The 22086-nt window shown below is 23.8% G+C and overlaps 1 protein-coding gene across 2 annotated transcripts in view; it reads right to left on the minus strand.

Moving 5' to 3' along the window:
- The window catches only part of LOC114931065 (scavenger receptor class B member 1), a 36232-nt gene extending 17647 nt beyond the window's left edge, over positions 1-18585 (minus strand). Inside the window, exons 1-2 of one of the 2 annotated variants that reach the window (XM_029302992.2) lie at positions 18525-18585; positions 1856-1974 (exon numbers count right to left, since the gene is read on the minus strand). In XM_029302992.2, coding sequence (XP_029158825.2) covers positions 1856-1889 — 34 coding nt within the window. In that variant the 5' untranslated portion in view covers positions 1890-1974; positions 18525-18585. Of the gene's footprint in view, positions 1-1855; positions 1975-6836; positions 7136-18524 lie in introns of those variants that run through there. The other variant, XM_085480886.1, reaches the window with a different exon arrangement.
- Positions 18586-22086: the final 3501 nt, after the last annotated feature.

The raw sequence follows: 22086 nt of genomic DNA on the forward strand, positions 1-22086 counted from the left end.
ATCACATACCCAAAACGTCCACGTCGTTGATCCTGGATAACGCAAATCTTGGGTAAAGTATGATAAAGTGCAAGATAATATTATTTAATTATTTTATGGAAAATATTCTTACACGCACACACTTAAACAGTAATATACTCTGCATTCAAATGTACACACGCACGCATGCGCACGCGCACGCGCATACATACACAATTTTTCCATAAGAAACGTACGATGTCCTTTAATTATAGTTATAATTTAATTATAATTATAATTATATTTATTATAATTATAATATTTATTACAATTATTGTTATTGTAACTATTTAACTCATATATAATAGAAATAAAGCCCTAAAGAATCGACAATGACGCGTATGTAGTGCACGGCGGAGGATACTTTGACCGCCCACATCTCTGAAACTAGCCATAGGATTCGGTTGTGCCTATGGAGACTTTTCATCAGGGACCTCAGAACTACAACATATTTCAATTTCAAGCAATTCGACTAAAAGCCAATTTCCATAAGAAATGTGCGGGGTCCTTTGTCAAAAAATATTTTTTTCTACGGAAATAAAATTTTTTAAACGGTTAATTGTACTAAATAAAAATATTATGTTCTTAATTCTTAAATATATTTTATGCCTCAAAAGAATTGTCTATTATTTGTAATAATTAATAATGCTTTGCTACACACGAAGGATATTATAAGAATTCAATCGAAATAAATCAGCTATAACGGAAATATATTGAGGACAACGGCCTCTGAATAAACTTCGAAAGATACTTTTTCCTGAGGAAAATGTTTTGCTATTATATTTGATGTTTGACCATAAAATTAATTATCCATAAAATTTATTACGCACTTAAACAATAAAATATTAGAGCTGCATTGCTACATAATGTGATGAAATATGTATATATGTAATTAAATATAAGATGCATTTTTAACGCAATTCTTGCTCTGAATATTTTTATGTTTTTTATCTATATTTTCCAACAAATTTCGTTTAGCATCATAATATGATAATTAGTAAATATAGTGTATCAAGTATCAAGAAGCTTAGACCTTGTCATGTCCTGACAATGAGATGTATGCATAATCTGTGCGATAGATAGCGGCTTACCTTGACTTAGATCCTATATTATTATCTATAATACAAAAACATAATAAAAAGGTCAATGAAGGCCAATCGAGGTCATTTCATTCATTTGAAATTTTCGATTTAATCAGACTACCTATGTCAGTATATGAAGACTCATGATGCTGTGACTGTCAATCTCACGATAAAAATGCATAAAATATGCATATACTAGAGTGTTTTTGCATTTCGACTTTATTAAATATTTTATTTGATTTTATTGTAATATGTGATAGAAAATAAAATTAAAGTGATATATGTCGCTACATAAATTTACATAGATTTTTAAGATTAATATCACAGAATTTGCAACTGCGGGAAGTTATGCTGTCTTTTAAAGTTGAATACAAATTATTGAATAAAATTAACATTTATGACAGTTCAGTGACACTTGCTATTTATAAAATAAATTTTTATCCTTTCCTCCATTGCGTTTACTTTCATAGAAAATATAACATATTGTAAAAACGCGTGACTAACAATTAAATAAAGCGATCTAAATCCAATTTTTCAAGATATTGCAATCTTAAATAATACATATTGAAAAGATTTATAGAACAATTATAATTCAATTTAAAATACAAAAGTGGTGTGCGCGGCGTATATTCCAAATTGCTCCATAATTTAATGGTCACAATTATTGTTATATTATATTATTATTTACCATTATTATATATTATATAGCAGATTGAATTAGTAAATTTTCACATTATAAGTTAGAGATTACTTACTCTTAAACTGTTGTAGCGCGATCACAGATTTCATGGCTGCGACCCAATTTCTTTTGTTTTATCGCAAGTTTTCCTTCTCTTGGGAAAGTTACTTTGGGAAAGTTATCTTGTTGAGAATTCTGAAATGAATGTAGAATCATCCCATTACATAAATCAAGAATATGCATAATTCATTACACAAATTACATAAATCACGAATATGAATAATTAATAAACCGAGGTCAATACATATCAATTATATGCGAGAATGCTATGTCAAATTAATTAAATCATATTCAGTGAGATATTCATCAAAAATTTCTTTTTTGGATCAGTACATAAGCAATTATCTTGAGCGCGAGAGAAAGAGGAAGAGAGAGAAAAAGAGAGCGAAAAGAGAGAGAAGACTATTAAATCAGCTATTCAATTTATTTTACATGTTTTTCTTTTAATTAAATATACAATCGAAGAAAAAATAGCTAATTATAAATACTATATTTTTATTATTATGAAATCTCATATCTTTGTTAATAATTTATTTTCACCAATATATATTTAAAATTAAAAATTTGGAGGAACCAATTTGGCTCATTATACATGAGCATATGACCGCGCAGTACTATATTTGTTCGTACAATCGATTCATACAAGTAAATTTAAACGATATTCACGAGTTTGTCGAAGCTATTAGCACGTTGCTCATATTTGCATAACAATCACAGCTCTATTTCCTTCTCTGTATACTTCATGGACATTTTTATCTACTATTCTGTTTCTCTAGCAAGCTGACTTACCAGACGACTATGTTAGATTATGTAGATTACGCTATTTTGAAATAAATCATGGAGATATGTATCAATAATTAGTAATGTTAATATCACTATTCGTTTCAATTTACATCTGCGCTTTTTCATCTAGTAGTGATACATAGAAACATAAAACCTGTATTTAATATAATCATCTAATATTAAATACTATGTAATTTATTACACACATAATTATTTATTTTAACGACAAAATATTGATTATATGTATTAAAATTTAAAAAACCATAAAAAATAAAAAATTAAAAAATAATTATTAAACCGTGTCACTCTGTGTCTATAATTTTTATTGTTAATATTTATTATATATATTGATATAAAAATTATTACAAAATAATAATCAATTCATCTATTCAACTATTCAATTTAAAAACTCTTCAATTAAGCAGCTCTTTCTCCTTCTCTCTCGCTTTTTCTTTTTTTCTCTCCTGTTTTTATAACAAACTTTCAGTAGAAAGATAATTACAAGCGTTAAAATAAACGCAATATGCTTAATCGAATTATTGCTTGTGTACAAAGTACATATTATATTTCTTATTTCTTATAATATTGAAGATTATCCACACTTGGAAGTATTGATTACAGTTATCTTCATTATATGATCACGCTTATAATCTATTAGGTAATTAATATATGAATAACCGTCATTCATAATGCGTACATTGTACACCAATTCGGTAACAAAACACGCGTAAACATTAATTCACATTAATTCACGTCATTTATTTCATGCTGAAGTTCACGATTAACAATGAAGGCTTATTTTTTTTCGTATAAGCTTTGCCGATTGAAAATATTGCTAATTATTAATCCACTGAATTTTTATTAATAATTTTTTTTCTTAAATTACACCTCAACACATATATAATAAAATATAGGTACATATATTTTTTGTTTTCAAGAAGAATTATTTTTTATATAATTTTTCATAAAATTTAAATTTATATATAAAAAATATTCGGTATTATTTTATTTAATTGTTTATTTTGCAACTCTTAAATTATTAATTATGTTATTAACTGACAATACACACACATTGAAAAAAACAACACTGAACAATTGAATTCACACAGAACGTAAAGTATAATTCTTCCTTTGAAAGCAGTTGATTCATTCGCTTGCATTTACGTGTCATTGTACTGTCATGTATCGTTTTTCAAAAATATACATATGTGTATTAATAAACCATAAAACATGATTATTAAATGCTTTTTTTGTAACTTCTATCGCATATCTTTAATATTTTAATTTAATATTTTATCATTCTATAATGATTACAAAAACGGTGACAAGGCTATTATTACACACTTACGATAAACACGTGAACGTAACCGAACGAATCGAAACTTGTACTATTTCTAAGGAAGAATTATATATTTTACATTTCATATGATATTATGATATTATAATATAAAATATAATATAGTACAACAGATATTTCTTTTTTTTGTTTTTTTGTAAGTTCCATTTTATACATATTAATAATATTTAATAATATTTATAAGTAGAATTCATTTTTAAAACTTTATAATTAATGTTAGGGAATTTTTAGTAGTTTATTTAAGTGCATTTATATTTGTAATCAATTATGTAAAGTCCATGTTTTACAAAGAGACTTCGAAGAATTTTCAAAGAACTTGTTAGAATAATAGAGTAATAGAGAAACAATTTTCAAAAATATACTCATTACTAGTTATATATAAAAATGATGTTTAAAGTTATATTGACACGATAAAGAATCGTGTCAAGATCCTGATTTGTACGTAGTCAGAGCTAGTCGGAAAAAATTGCTTGAAACCTTTCGAAATTAGCTAATAAAGTTTACGTAAATGAATATGTTTATAGAAAAAAACTAATTACTATCATTAAATGCTGTTAATCTTGTCATGATCATACATGTATATCTATATAAATTATATATCTACAGATAGTATTTTTGTTCGGCCTTATAATCAATACTAATATGACTGTTTAATGAATATTCATATAATGTAGAAATCATATGTAAATTAGAACTACTCTTAAGACATGCGAGAAGATGCTAAATATGAAGACATATTGAAAATTTTGCATTCTTTTATTATTTATGACTTCCATGATGCGATTCAGACCGCAACGGATTAAATTTTCATTTATAAGAGAAATGTGAACTAATTTATAATGTCATTAAGATATATATAATAATTGTATCTAGTGTGGTTTATCACACTACAACTTACTAATAGCCTATGAGTCTAATAATTCTGTGACGACAAACATTATTTAGTTATATTTAACACATGCAAACGCGTATTTTTTTTATATACATTGCTTTATATAAAAATTTATATTTTATTTTATAGCACATGTTAATTCTTTGTTTACATATATAAACAAAAATATAGTATAAAAATCATATAACTATTTTATATTATAATTAACTAAAATTATAATTCACAAATTTTATATAATTATAAATTTATTAATAATAACACAAAACATAAGTATTACACTTACTTGATTAGAGCAGATTTCGACTTTAAAAAATGTAAATCTAATTAAAACAGTTATGGTCAAGTAATTCACAATCAAATATTTTATCCTATAACGGATGTTTGGTTAAAGATAAAATAACGAAAAGTAAGAATTTGAAAGTTCAATGTTGTACAAGATTCGCAATCTTTGATATGATATGCTCATTCAAAGCTCGATCATTCTCTAACAAGAAATTTTATTTCTGGCAGAGGAAAAGAGATATTAAATCAGCAATATTAAATCAGAAGTATAAATAGATTTTGTGGAATATACATGTACATATATAAATTTTACAACAACAATTAGATATAAAATAATTGTGCATATATTGACTGCGATAAGATTTTTTTATTTATAAGAATAAAATGTAAAGATTTAGACTATTATATATATAATATTTGACAGATAGTATCAAATGCGAATCTTATATAATGTAAAGTTTTTACAGTTTTGTAGTTTTTATTATTAACGTTTATCTTCAAACAAACATTTATCAGACCATTTTATCATGTAACATGCGTAATCAAAAAAAAACAATATATGACGCAATTATCAACGAAAATCATATGAAGTGTATACTATTTATATACGTGAGTTTCTGTAACTATATAAATAAAAATATAATATCTCTATTTTATTTGCATTTGAAGAAACTTCTATTATGTATTTATATATCAAAATTTCAAAAAAAATTTAGTAATATATATATATATATATATATATATATATATATATGCACTGTAAAAAAATATTTATAGACACAACATTGATAAATAAATTTCCATAATCAATTCTTCTAAACACTACTCAAAATATTTATTAAGTACATTATAAGATTATTAGATATTTAGTTTCCTTATTATATGTATATTTATTTCTCTTATTAATTTTATAATTAATATTTTTTATAATTTAATTAAATAATTAACATATATTAAATAATTGATATTATATGAGTAAGTTTAAGAGTAAAGAAAACATGTTGATCGCGTTATAATCGATGATATAACTGCGAGATAATTTTACTATAATTACCATAGAAGATCGATAAAAAGATTTGTATAGTAACAAATAGAACATCCTCACATAAGAATATTTTAGCAAAAACAGAATTATTTAATTGATAGAAAAGTAAACATCTCATTTTTATGTAAAATATAGTCTGGATATAATAAATAATTTTACTGATTAAATTCTGTGGAAAGGTCGATCTTAAATAATTTCTGAAATATTTATAAATCTTGTTCATTAAATAGAATCTAATTGTAAGAGAATTTATGTTAAACGGTGTAAACATTCAAACGTTCGAAACATTCAAAATTTTAAGATATCGTTTATTTTACCTGTTTTATGTGCACTAATTAAACATTTTATTATTTTATGAACATTTTATGAAAAAGTTTTAATTTTTTAGAGAAAGTCAAAATATAGAAATAAACTAAATTTTTAAAAGTTCTGACAGTATAAAATTCTAAACGGATAGTTGTATTTATGTATTTTATAAATATTTTTAAGATTATTAACAAATTTGCATGCTCGCGCGCGCGTGTATTTTATGTGTATTATGTGTATATGTATTATATATATATATATATATATATATATATATATATAATTAGTTTAATTTATAACATTTCTATATAAAGAATAGCAGAATTACGCACTTTTTGTTTATCCAAGGGATGCACCAAGGCCGTGCGAAATAGAGTTGCTACGCGACAATGGAATTGATGCTTTCGTGTTAAAGTCGAGGTTCACTTTTCTCACAATTACTTTCGTACGTTTGCGCAATAACAAACTTAATGAGGAATTAAATGAAAAAAATACATTCACTGAAACGCTTACTTTGAGATTGATAAACAGAAAATTAAAAAAAAAAATACGGCAGAAATATGCTTCACTTGCTGAATTCCTTCACCGGCTGTTGCTGAAACAATCTCCCTCTTTTCCAATCGTATAATGCGTACGAGGCCTATGTGCGGTTCCCTTTATACTGTCGTTTGTTGGGGGTTACTTCCCTCTCTCCAACCGGACCTTCCTTTTAGATTCAATGCAGCCTCTAGTTACAGCAGTCGTATGCATCGTTTCGTTTGTTCATGGTTCATTCATATAATTGTCATTATCATTAAATAGTTATGAATAAAATGTTTTATTTATGTATATATTTAATGTTTTTTAATATATTTATGCTGCCATTCGTAAAATATTCTACTTTACTACACACACACAAAATTGGATTTTTTTCTTCAAAAATTTTAATTTTAAAATTATAAAAATACAGAATCAATTATTTTTTAGATATATATTATTATTCATGATATTTATGATATTTCAATGATAATTATTGTTTGTTAATTCTTGTATAAAAAATTAAATCTGCATGCTCTTTTCGTATTACTACCGAAAAGAAATCGTGTTCTTATCAAAATTCTTCGTCCCGAGAGAAAATGGTAGTATAAAAGAAACGTAATATAAAAGCAATATAAAAAAGCCAAATGCAGTAAATTTTTAACGACAATGTTAAAAAGATAGTCAAAAGATGTAAAATTTATATTCTAATCAAGAATTGCTCGTTTTTTTTTTTTACTTTAACATCCATGTGTTTTACAAGTGCATGTATATGTACATACAAGATAACATAATTAGCTTGTCAAACTAAAATTCTGAACATTGATATTTAATGAGCAGTCAAATGCAGTGTTACAATTATTGTATTATTATTACGCAATTTCTCGCATTATTACTATATATATCAGTCAGATCATATTGACAGAAATATTAATTTTTTTAATCAATAAATATTAGAAGAATCTTTTACATGCACGAATTAGTGGAGTCATGCAAACATTCAACAATTACAGTTTCCATGATATTAAGAGTGATTCGTCACACCGAGATGCGTAACATAATATTCAAAATTATTTTTTTCTCAAGGAATCTTCACGTATTCAACCTCGCACAACGCATTGATATGAACAAATCCAATAATAAAATCGATAGTTTTTTACTTGGAAGACTTTTATATAAACTTCAAGTAGTTATTGAATTGATTTATAGATCTGAAAAGAGTTTATGTTACTGCAGATATATGATGAGAGGGTTCTGTAAAAAAAAAGTACGGTATAAAAATGTACTCAATGTTTTGACAAATACGTTTCCGTTACATCATGATAAATTCAAAGCTTCGCATTTTTTTGTTACATCCCGGTAAGCAAAAAATATTTAATCAACATTTTAAAATGTATATTTTAAAAACATTAATTTCAACATTACCGGGACCTCTAAATTGATGTCAAAGTTTGTTCATAATGATGTTGCATACAATGTTAAAAAATACACACTGTAAAAAAGTGCGGTATAAAAACGTATTCAATGTTTGTCAATATTTTGACAAACACGTTTCCATTATATCATGATAAATTTAAAGTTTCGCATTTTTTTGTTACATCCCAGTAAGCAAGAAATATTTAATTAACATTTTAAAATGTATATTTTAAAAATGTTAATTTCAACATTATCGGAATCTTTAAATCGATGTCAAAGTTTGTCCATAATGACGTTGCATACAATGTTAAAAACTACATACTTGACACCAATAATAACGTTGTAACAATGATTTTTTGCTTACTGGAATATTTTTAATAAAAATATATAAAGCATATTGATTATCTTAATAATATTTAATGTAAATTGCAATTTTATTTTTCTTTATACAATGTATGCCTTTATGAATCAGCAACATAATTTTTGAAAATTAATTGAAAAATATTATTGTTTATATGTTTGCAACTATAAACTATAAATTGTGTGTGTACTAAAAAAATTAACTTCAATAAAAAAATTGACCAAATATTTAAGAATTAAAATAATTCGTCAAAATATGTGTATTATATAAAATAAATATTATAAATAAATAAAATTTTATATTCTCAAACTTGTCAAACAAAAAATAAGATTGTGATAAAATTATTATGTACATGTAGATAAATCAATGTATCAAAGTATTAGCGTACGTGTCAAAGTATTTGACTTTTTCAAAATAGTCGAGCCGTATATATATATATATATATATATATATATTAGTATATATATTAGTTAAAAAGTTATATTAGTAATTATAAAAAAAAAAGTAATATTTATTTTAATAAAGGTACTTTTATATAAATTCGACCGATACTAGCTATAAATTGTTTATTTGTTACGACGTTTCGACAATCGGTTTAGGTCCTTTTCAAGTGCAACTACTAAATTTATCTTAATGTAATTAATACTAATATATATATATATATATATATATATATATTATAATGTAACTAATACTATAATATAATGTAACTAATACTATATATATATATATATATATATATATTATCGTTGGTTTTTAAATAAACGCAAATTAATCTTATTGAATCGATTGCCATGATCTTTGTTACATTTGACAGTGATGCATGCAGGGATCTCGAAAAACCGGTCGTCCTTACAATAATTATTCTTTCAATTGGCGATCAAAAACTTCCGAAGACGTATTCTTATATTTTTCTTCATAAATTTCGTTTTATAAGTAGTCTTTAAGAGAGTCAAGTATTTTTACTTTTAAATTATAATAAATTAGTTTCTTTAACGGAGCGCAAACATTTGCGTGGAGTTATTTCAAAAAATCTTGCATTAAAAAAAAATTAATTTGCAGTGATCGCCAATGTCATTGCTTATAGGCATCTAAATATGCATATTGAAAAAATGTACAATTAAAAGCATTACTTGACATGTATGTACATACATAAGAAATGTATTATACTTTTTTAACTGGCGTGGAGGAAATATTAATCGAACGATGCGAGTCAGGAATTGAAATAAAGAGAGGCGTTAATTACGTATAAATATGCGGTATATTCACTGGTAACGAAAAGGCTTTACAAAAGTCTGTACATGATTTCGGAGATAGATGCGAAATATAAATCGTTCGTATTTACAATGTACGTCCGTACGCGCATTATATATATATATATATATATATAATAAAGGAAACATAAAATACAGTCAGGTAAACATGATTACATAAGTCATAATTAAAAAGTAAGTAGATAATCTCATCCATCACTTCTATTCATCATATTATAAATGTAACATGCTTACTTACAAGCAAAAGTACTTACGTCACCGGTTACGAAAAGATCGGAATTTAATAGATCTTCCGTTTCAGATATCAGCAAACGATATAATTGAATTTCTCTTTTACATTAAAATCCATATTACATTTTATTATTATTATTAATCTAAAATGCCAAAATCTAATCTAATTGTTAAATTTGTATAATAATGAAAAATAAGTATTATAAAAACACATATTAATGTTCCTGTAAATATTATTATTTTATGCATGTGCTATATATTTTAATTAATATATTAAATAAAAATTTATAAAAATAATAAATCACTGTAGATAATTATACATGCATCAAAATAAGCAAATTTCTTTAGTTACATCCATAATTCTAGCACGTTTGCCACGTTATACTATATCAATTATGTATTTTTTAAGTACTTTTAAGTGTGTGAATAGTAAGTAAAGAATAATTATACAAGTAATACTGCGTTCGCGCATTCAAAGCTTAAAACAAATTGCTAGTTTAACCGGCTACTGTAGCCACTTTATAATGCGTTACGGTTGATTGCAGGTGCATTGCAAAGCAAATAGTAGCGAACTATTTCTTTTGGTCTGTACCATAATTTAATTTTCCAACTTGCAATGTGTTTTGAGAAGCACTATTTCTTTATGATGCAATATTACATGAGAATATAGAATTAATTTTTCTTGTTGCTCTATGTGCTAATATAAATGCATATATGTATATATAAATGAATGTTTATGCTTATATAATTCATGTATTAATTTCTTAATCAAATTTTTACTGTAAACTGTAAAGAGTAAAGTTAACAAATTATTATTTATAACAATAAAATACTAAACAGTCTATTTAGACGTGTAAAATAAATTCAACAAAAAAGAAGAAACATACAAATACAAGACTAATAGTCAAATTCATCAATCTTTTTTTAAAAGAATGAATATCTTTTCGATCTTTAAATGGTGTTTGCTAATATTGATGATTATACCTGTAACTCTTGCAATATCCTGTGATACTTTTCTAAGAAAATTCTAAATTATTCAGCATGAATGTTAAGAGAACTTTTTAAGAATTATAATGAATTCACGCGAAATTCATCATTAAACAATTGAAAAAGTAGTAAAATAAATGTTATCTTTATTTTAACCATTATCACTTTCTTTTTTTATGTATTTACATACTTATTTTCGTTTATTCTATTTAATTTTATTCTTACATATAAATAGATTTATCGATAATATATGTTTAAAACTTTGTATTGCAAAAAATGTAAAATCAAGAGGGAAAGAGACTTTTTCTTCTTAATTAATCTCCGCGATGTTCTTTTTATATTTTATGTTTATATTATATGTTAATATATAATTATTATTACATATATGATATTATCAATATAATTCAAGTTCAAACATGTAAATTTTAAACAAGTTAAACATTATGTATTTATTTTTTCTTCAAATTCACACATTGCAAGAAGTATTTCATTATTCAAAATTTTTAAATGTTAAAATCTCAATAGCAAAATAAATATGAATATAAAAATTAATATAATACATGCTGCATGATATATTCCAATTTAGATATATTCAATAGATAGGTTGTATATTCAAATTTGCTTTTAATTAACAAGCACACAATTATCGTCTAGAAATAATTTAAGATTTATGAATTTTTTATTGTATATTAAAAAATAACTTTTTTTATATTTACAGTAATACTATATAAAATTATAAAAAAATTTATCATCTTCTACAAAAAAGAATAGTTTGCTGTAATGTAAATTAATTTCTGAATAAAATGTTGTTGAAAGACGTTTGCATACTCTTTGAACTTTCATTCTAGGAATACGAGAAAGCCACATGGTTAATCAAATAATTTTTTTTCTTTATTTTTACCAAATAATTTATTTTCTTTATTTTTTCTTTATTTTATAAATAAGTGTAACACAATATAGAAAAAATGAAGACTCAACATATGTAATATTCCAATAAATAAAATTAATAATTATACTAACAATTTGTATATATTATAGTTGTATAAATGTAAATTTTGAATGTTTCTGAATTAATTCCGAATCAATTTCGTATTTATGTTTTTTGCAGTGTTACAACGATAAAATATTTAATTATTACAAATTGATAACATCTTTAATTGTACAGAAATCGATTACAATATTAATATTGTACTATATAAAAAAACTGAAAATAAGAAGAAATATTTAAAAAAAGATTGTAAATAACAATAAATAAATTAATTGAATTTACTTTTAATCAACAGATTATTTATTTGCTTTTATGTTTTGTTTTTAATTATATTAAAATATTTGTATATTACACTTTGCAATAAACTTGATAAAGATAACAGTTAATTCACATATAATTTACATATACTTTTTCAAAATTTGAGTACAATTTAGTAATTGACAAATATGATATAAAAATATGAATTTTTTCCTCAAAAATAGGCGTATAAATGTAATCAATAAGTATTTACTCTATATAAAAACAATTGGTTTTCAAAATCAAGAATTAATTTTAGAAAACTATATTTTTTACTTGTTTTTTCATTATTTAATATTTTTTAAGAACATTTTAGAAGTGGGTATAATAAAATGAATGTAAAATTTGTATACAAGTAGCGCACTCTTTCATTAATAATCTTGAAACAGCTTCCAGCAGATAACTATGATATTACTGAAGCAAATTGCAAGAACGGCACTTTATCAATGATCGAAAAATTAGGAAAATTTATTTATATTATTTATAACACAGTTTCTCTCTTTCTCTCACCTAAAAAATATATAAATAATACTATTCTACATCAAAATTTTACGTTACCATTTATTAGACATAATTTTAAACTTAATTGTATTATAAAAATATAAGATTAGAATCTAAATAATGACAATTTAAAATTGTTAAACACAAAATAAATAGAGTGATTAATGTGCTTGCAAATTTTTGTTGTTTTTTTAAATTGTTGTTTTGCTTGCAAGCGCTTTGCGATAATTACGTAATGCATAATTAATTAATACGCTTTATAATTGCTGGCAATTTTACAAAAAAAATTATACTTTTTATTACATTTTTAATGATAGGTATAAATTATTTTTTCAAAAATAGATACATATTCTGCTTCAAAAAAGGCAAGTTTAACGAGTCTGTTAAACATTTGTATATAAAAAAGCTACTAAAAAATCACCCTTGAAGCAAGTAATATAAAACAATTAATTTTTACAATATGAGATTATTAAATATAATTATAAATGTTTATATGTTTGTAAATATTAATAATAATTAACTTTTCATTTTTCTATTTTTTGCAATAAGACACATGAAAATCAATATATTTAGTTTTATTTTTTATAAAATTGTTAGAAGTTATTTATAAACATTAATTAAATTGTAAATTATATTAGAAATTATGAGTACGCGCTTGTGTTGTCTAGCAGTTGTTATTGTGAGCGTTAACAATTCGAGTTCATCAAAATAAAATTGAATAAAATTACATAAAATCACTACGTAAAATCAGACAATAGCGTGCGTGAAGCGCGCACTTGTGTTGTCTATATAGTATAGATTTAATTGGCATATCGCACTTTTTTGCAATAATTAAATTAAAATGAAATATCTAACAATAATATTTGATACATGAAAATAATATTTTATTTGTAAATTTCTCTCTTATGTTTTTATTTAAATATTTCATATGTCAACCTATGTTTCGTATAATTTAATTATTATTTTTACTTAAATATAATGTACATATAAAAGGCAATAAGAACTAATTAAGTTCTTTTATTAATATTATTTATTTGTGGAAAAAGATTTATAACATAAAATATTAAACAGAAATAAATTCGAACGTTTTGGTTGCTTTTTTCAACCTTCTTTAGCGCATCATTTAAAATTAGAGATTAATAAAAATTAACAATCAATTATTCATAACTGTCAATATAATAAAACTATACAGAAACACAGTTATTCGCATAAAACTACGTCAAGCTATTTTTTTTAAAAACGAAATTAACGCATTTTTAAAGCATGAGCATTTTTATATATTCTATTCCTCGAATCGTCATTCTATGTAATTGTCGCGAAACAGATCTCTCGCTAATTGTTCGGTTAGAAGGTTGGTTGCGAATCTCGATAACAGCAATTGTTAATATGTAATTAAATCGAGTAAAATATTATATTGTGACGTGAAGACTTTCAGATGTTGATTGCTCGAGGTTACAATAACGAATCCATATTAACAATTGCTGTTATCGAGATTCGCAACCGAACAATTAACGAGAGATCTGTTTCGCGACAATTACATAGAATGACGATTCGAAGAATAGAATATATAAAAATGCTCATGCTTTAAAAATGCGTTGATTTCGTTTTTTTTTTTTTTTTAATAGCTTGACGTAGTTTTATGCGAATAACTGTGTTTCTGTATAGTTTTATTATATTGACAGTTATGAATAATTGATTGTTGATTTCTATTAATCTTTAATTTTAAATGATGCGCTGAAGAAGGTTGAAAAAGGCAACCAAAACGTTCGAATTTATTTCTGTCTAATATTTTATGTTATAAATATTTTTCCACAAATAAATATTAATGAAAGAACTTAATTAGCTCTTATTGCCTTTTATATGTATATTAATTTTTAAAGAGCTGTTACAAATTATATTAAATATAATGCATTCCAAACATCGATCAAAAATTGAATCGACAGAAAATGAATACAATTATCATTTTTTCTTTTTATTATTTTTTATTCTCTTTTTCGTGGTTATTTTAATAAATCTTTGTTTTATATAATATAGATATTATAAAATCAGTATAATTATGCATCTAAGAGAGATAGCATTGTTGCCTTTAGTAATTATTCGATTTAATGTAATAATTTAAATTTTTAATCATTGTAATTTTATTTTGGATATTATTTTATTTTTAAACAACTGTCAAACTATTAATACAATAATACATTAATACAAATGTATAACCAATAATAAGATAAATTCTTATTTTATATCGCCAGTAAAAAATTAAAATACGAATTATTTGTTAGTGACCTACACTCTTTCTTTCTTCTATTTCTTTATAACGTGAAATTACAACTTTTGCGATCACAGATTGTGATCTTTTTCAAGTACAAATTAAATAAGATTAAAATTTAAAAGTTACAATTAAAAACAATATACAATAGGAAAAAAATTATAAAATCATAAATTTAACTTACAGTTGACCAACAAATAGATGGGACTTATACGCATCTCGCAAAGGCATGCGAAAACGTCCTTATTCGAAGGATGTTAAGTTCGTACTGACGATAATTAAATGACAATCAATTCGAACAAAAAAAATAAAGTTATAAACGGGTAATAACAATAAAAACAATATAAAAAAAGCGATGATAAAATCAGCATGATAAAAACTAAAGTCTAAGCAAATTGCGTCATCTGCTGTATTTAGATTATTTGTGTCTTTTTGTTAATTAATGGTATTATTTGTTTTTTTTTTTATAGAACATTTCAGCCACTTTTCTTTTGCAATTGTCTCTCCCTATGCATAATTGTACTTGAAAAGGATCACAATCTGTGATCGAAACGTTGCAATTTCACGTAATAAAGGAAGCCAGTGTAGGTCACTAACAAATAATTCGTATAACCAATAATATTATAAAATATACAAGGAATAATGCAAAGTTTCATACGAGGTATATAATTAAATACAAAATATAAAAATATCTTTTACTACATTACATTAAAATTTCCGAAATGCTAATATAATATAGAATTTATTACAAATTTTAAGATTAAACATGACTGATACAATTAATTACACAAGCATAATTGCGACCATAGAGGCATTAACACATTATATGCTCAATTATAAAAAGGATCAATTATATAAAATTTGGACATATTTTGTTTTGAAGAAAATTTCTAAAGAAAATATCCAGCGGTACGGAATCAAACAACGTTTTGATGTAAGCCAATTGATTATATCAGAATATAAATTGTAATTCGAATTTCGCAAACGTATTTGACGTAAATTGGCGATAGCTGTAATATTTATATTGCGATATGTGTAATTTTTATAAAAAGAGCACAACGCTTAATATATATAATTAATATTATTTTATAACATTATAAAAATGTTTGAACGGACATTTGAAGCTTTTTTCGTAATTTCATCTACAATTATCAAAAATCTATAAATATGAAAAATAATGCATCTATAAAAACATTATAAAATCGAACGGTATATTTTGACGTATTATTTCAAATGCACGATTGTATGCAAATTTCGTGATCAAAAAATAAGATAAATATTGTTTTGAAAATAATTGACGGCTATACAGAAATTATGTGAAAAGAATTTTAAACTTTCAAATAATGTTAAAAATATCGTGCTATTGCCGTGTTCAATGGAGGATAACTGGCTCAAGGATTATATTCGATCAAAGTCCTCCGCTGAATGACGTGACGGTTAATGTCGGACGGAGAAAAACAATCTAAAAGTGAAAAAACCTACTCTGTTTCCACATCACGTTCTACAGAATTAACACGTGAAAATAAAAATTAAGCGAAAAAATATCCAAAAGTCTCACTATAAAAAACAATTAATTTTTAATTTTTAATTTTTTGAACTGTTCTACGATAATAATTTCGGCATCGACTTAATGATAGTTACCGTCATCATTTTCAATGTGCTTTTAATAAGCTTTCAAACCAATTCGCACAAAAAAAACATTTATCCGCTATTAAGAAATATTTCTCTTTATTAAAAAATGCATGACTAATGATTTTATGGAAATTCAAATAGTTACAAATGAGTATATATAAAAATAATAAAGTATATCTATCTTTATTGTAATTTGCATTAAAAATGAGCAATTACAAAATATATCTCGAGTACATTCGAAATGAAACAAGCCCAATAATAGCATAAATTTCAAAAAAATTACTTTTAAATGTTCTATGTTAATATAGTAACCATCTTTTATTAGCAACATGACTCATATAACAATGTAACTTCTTAAATCCCACAAAAAAAGACATTACAGATGTAAAAAAAAAGCGCTAAGTTATATCTTTCGCCAGCAAAAATAGTTCTTTATAATAATAAAAAATATAATCTTCTCAAAAATTATGTTTATAGCCAAAATAATTCTTTGCAAAAATTAATCATTATCAAAAATATTTTCTCAAAAATTATATTTATAAATTATATTTTATTTTTGTTAATAATACTAGAAAAAAATTAAAATATTAGCATCAAAAAGTAGTGAAATCAAAAAATTGCGCTAAATAATCATATTGATAATACGAGAAAAAAGGTTAAAATATTAGCATCAAAAAGTAGTCAAATCAAAAAGTTGCACTAAGTAAGTGACAACATAATATATAATATTTAGATAAATTTCCTATAATGATACAAATGTATAATTATTGCTTTATTTTAAAACGTTTATAATATATACAATAACAAAATTAATTCAGTAAAATATATATATATATTTATTCATCTTTACATTTAAATAACATAAATAATTATGTAATTAATTTAAACTGGAATGTATATACATTGTAAAGTTATTATATATTTTTATAAAATATTTAGATAAATAGATATATATAATAAAATAAATTATTTATCTCTAAATAATTATTTAATTCAAATATATTTAAACGTATATTCAAAAAAGGTAATATAAGGCACAAAGAATTAAATTTAGGAAATTAAAAAAATTTAAAGTTAAATAAAAATTTTTAATTTAAATTAAAAAATAAAAGTAAAAAAAATGTAATGTACAAAAAATACTTAGCGCTGTTTTTGTATTATAGCCCTTTGACTACGAAACGTCCTTAAAAATGATGATTAGTAACGAAATGTGTATATACAAAATATATCACACTCAGAAGTCGCATCCTATCTTTGGAGAGTGAAATGATGAAGTCAAAATAAGTCGAAATTAAAGAATCATGAAATTATATTTGAACCTTTTTTATAAAAAAATTCATAATGAAAATAATGCGCTTTAAACATCTATCTCGAAACTTTGATTGCGATCAGGAAAACATTGCATGTAATTACGATTAAATTCACGTAAAATAATGACAACAAACGTTAACATAAAACACGTAGAATACATAGAATATACGGTTATAAAAAAAGAATTTTGTCCTTTTATAAGATAATAGATGGTCTATAACAGAAAATATCAATACGTACTTTATAAACTCACACGTACTGTATTAACTCACAACGAATAATAGTTATTAAAGCAAACTCTCTTACTAAACTGATAATTTATTTGCGAATGCTTTTATATACTTACATTTACGTAATAACAAACTCTGTTATACAATAAAATTGCTGCGTGAATTTATTTGAATAATTATTAAATAATTATTCATTTTAAAAGTATTTCGTTCGATTTTTCCTTTAATATTGCAACAATATTATCGTTAAATTCTCAATCAATTTATGATACGTTGAATATTGAATATTTATTATACTTAATAATATATTTATAAATAATTATAATATATACATAATATATTTATCTCTATTAATTTTATTATTATTACACTTTTGATATAATATATACATTTATTATAAAAGAAATGCATTGGTATACTAAAATTGAAAAGCGCTTTTTTCCTTTGGAATCGAAATGCAGAGACGAGACTCCTTTCCCGACTACGCATTAACTTCAATGTATAAATATATGCAGTTAATGTGGAATTTACATGCTTATTGTTAGTTCAAAGTATTCATTTAATGTGTGTCCGTATCATAAATGCTCTTCAATAAGTTTTTTTAATAAATAATGCGTGACGACTCATTAAGCAAAATGTTTACAAACTTATATAATCTTGACAAATAAATATATATATATATATATATATATGCGAAAAAAATTGTAGAAAACTTATTCATGATTTAATTTTGAAATTTAGGTCTTCTTGAAATTTATAATAATACATATTTTAACATTTTGCCATTTTGTCTTTCTCTTGTGACTGGAGATTTACGTATTTATTTTTGGTTTAAATTTTAGCGTTTCATTTAGATAACTATGTTAGCATTTGTAAACATTCCGTTTTTTTTACTTCTGCTTTTGTCAACATAAAAAATTTCTATAAAGCCATAATGTGTATTTATTTATGATGAATTTCAAATAATTATCCTTAGATTGGACCAGTATTCTTGCCGGAAAGATTAAATGGTTTAAATTATCTGGACTTTTTGCGTGATGAGTTGCCAAATTTACTTTTTCCTCCCGCTGCTATCGACGATATGCCGCTATTTCGACGTAACATCATTTTTATGCATGATGGATGTCCAGCGCACAATAATGCAGGTTACAATTATTATAAATTATTAAACATATTTGAAAACATAATTTGTTTTAATAAAAATTTTCAGGTCTCAATCAAATAACAAATTAATGTAAAGTTTAAATTTTTTTAGTACAACTTATAAAGAATTTACAGCTATTAGTATTAGTTTGCAATATGTTTTTTATATCATTAAATACTAGCTTCTGAGAGTTTCTAAACTTCTGATTTTTAATAAACACATGACGTTTTGCTATTATTTCAATATTTGTATTTTTGCAATTTTTTGTTTTAAAGAAGTTTTATTTTATACGGATAAATATTGTTTTTCGTAGATTAAAATTATGTTTGACTAATAATTGCATGCAAAAAGTGCATAAAATACCGTACATCAATGCAATAACAACAATTTTTTATTTATTCAAATATACTTTTTAATCGATTTTTATTTTGCGTAAATGATTTTTGTATTAATTCAATTTTCTAATTAAAACTTTTTATAAATATCATTAATTATTGGTTCTAAAATTGTTTTAATTAATTATTTAATTTTAATTAATTATTAATTTTATTGTTTTAACTATAACAGCACTACTTGTCCGAGAATACTTAAATAATACGTATGGAAATAATTAGATGGGTCGTGGAGCACCTTTCTGGCAATGGCCACCAAGATCACCAGATTTGAATCCTTGTGATTTTTTCTTGTGGGGTACGCAGAAAGAGAAAATTTATTTTAACCGCATAGAAACGCAGGACGAATTAGAAGAACGAATACAAAGAGCGTTTGCTACCGTACAGCTGCGGCATATAAAGAATGCCACAGAAAGCGTTGCGTACAGTGCAATCAAATGTTTGGAACCGAATGGTGACCAATACCAACATTTAATATAAAAAAAATCTCCATTGAATAAATATATTTATTCCTTTTACTTTGTCAAACCTTCATTACATTGCATATTACTTTTTATTAAATAAGAAAAATAATTGCAGCATAATTTTAATTCACCGAAGTATCTGTATATTGCGATATAATTATAATTAATCGAATTATTATTATGTCGCCACAAAATAAAATTTCGATAAGTAAAAATTATATCGCGACATAATAATAATTCCAAATTCTTATTATGTCTCAACATAATTTTCATTCACCGAATTATTTTTATGTTGTGATATTATTTTAATTTATCGAATTATTATTGTGTTGCCACAAAATAAAATTTTGATGAATTAAAATTATGTCGATACATAATAAGAATAGAGAGTTACTTTTATACCCAAACATAATTTTAGTTTATCGAACTTTTATTATGTTTCGATATAATTTTATTTTACCGAAATATCTTTATGTCGCGATATAACTTTAATTCATCGAATTATTATTATGTCGCCACATAATAAAAATTCGATAAGTTGAAATTATATTGCCATATAATAATAATTTCGAATTTTTATTTTGTCAATCATTTATTAATTGACCGATTAATTATTTGTCTTCTGCATGTACTGATAATAAGTATATATACGTACTTGATAGTAAGTATACATACTTGTTTGTTTTACTGATTGTGAGATCAATTTTTTATTTAGACATATAATTATTTTGAATAATTTTCCGTAATTACAAATTTTTAATTGTATCTCGTACGCAAAGTATTGTACATATAACAATGTAATAAAAAATTATTTATCAAGTATAATTTAAAAATAATTGAGTATTTTTCTTTAAATAAAATTAAAAAAATGATAATTAAAAAATATTTTTGTAAAATGTATGTATAGTATAAAATATGATAAACATTGACGCAGTTATGTTGTAGATATAATTATTATCCACACGTACACATATGGATATATCAAAAAAATTTACTGTAACGAAATAACTTTTGCATAAAAAATGGACAACAGATGATTATTATTTCTTAGTTGTTCCGCCTATTTTCGTATATTACACATATTTATAATAGCAACATATGTGTATGCATACATACATTTATCGATGCGTTTGAGGTGAGGAAAGGAAAAATTGTTTTTTAATAAAATTGGGAAAAGGACGTTTCGTAGTCAAAGGGCTATAATACAAAAACAGCGCTAAGTATTTTTTGTACATTACATTTTTTTTACTTTTATTTTTTAATTTAAATTAAAAATTTTTATTTAACTTTAAATTTTTTTAATTTCCTAAATTTAATTCTTTGTGCCTTATATTACCTTTTTTGAATATACGTTTAAATATATTTGAATTAAATAATTATTTAGAGATAAATAATTTATTTTATTATATATATCTATTTATCTAAATATTTTATAAAAATATATAATAACTTTACAATGTATATACATTCCAGTTTAAATTAATTACATAATTATTTATTAATAAGAATATTTGTCAGTCAGCTCTCCTATTTTTTAAAAAATTCCATCTTCATCTCGACTAAGAGCCAAAC

This window comes from Nylanderia fulva, unplaced genomic scaffold (genome assembly GCF_048542155.1).
Source record: "Nylanderia fulva isolate GAGA-0341 unplaced genomic scaffold, ASM4854215v1 Scaffold1, whole genome shotgun sequence".
Lineage (NCBI taxonomy): Eukaryota > Metazoa > Arthropoda > Insecta > Hymenoptera > Formicidae > Nylanderia > Nylanderia fulva.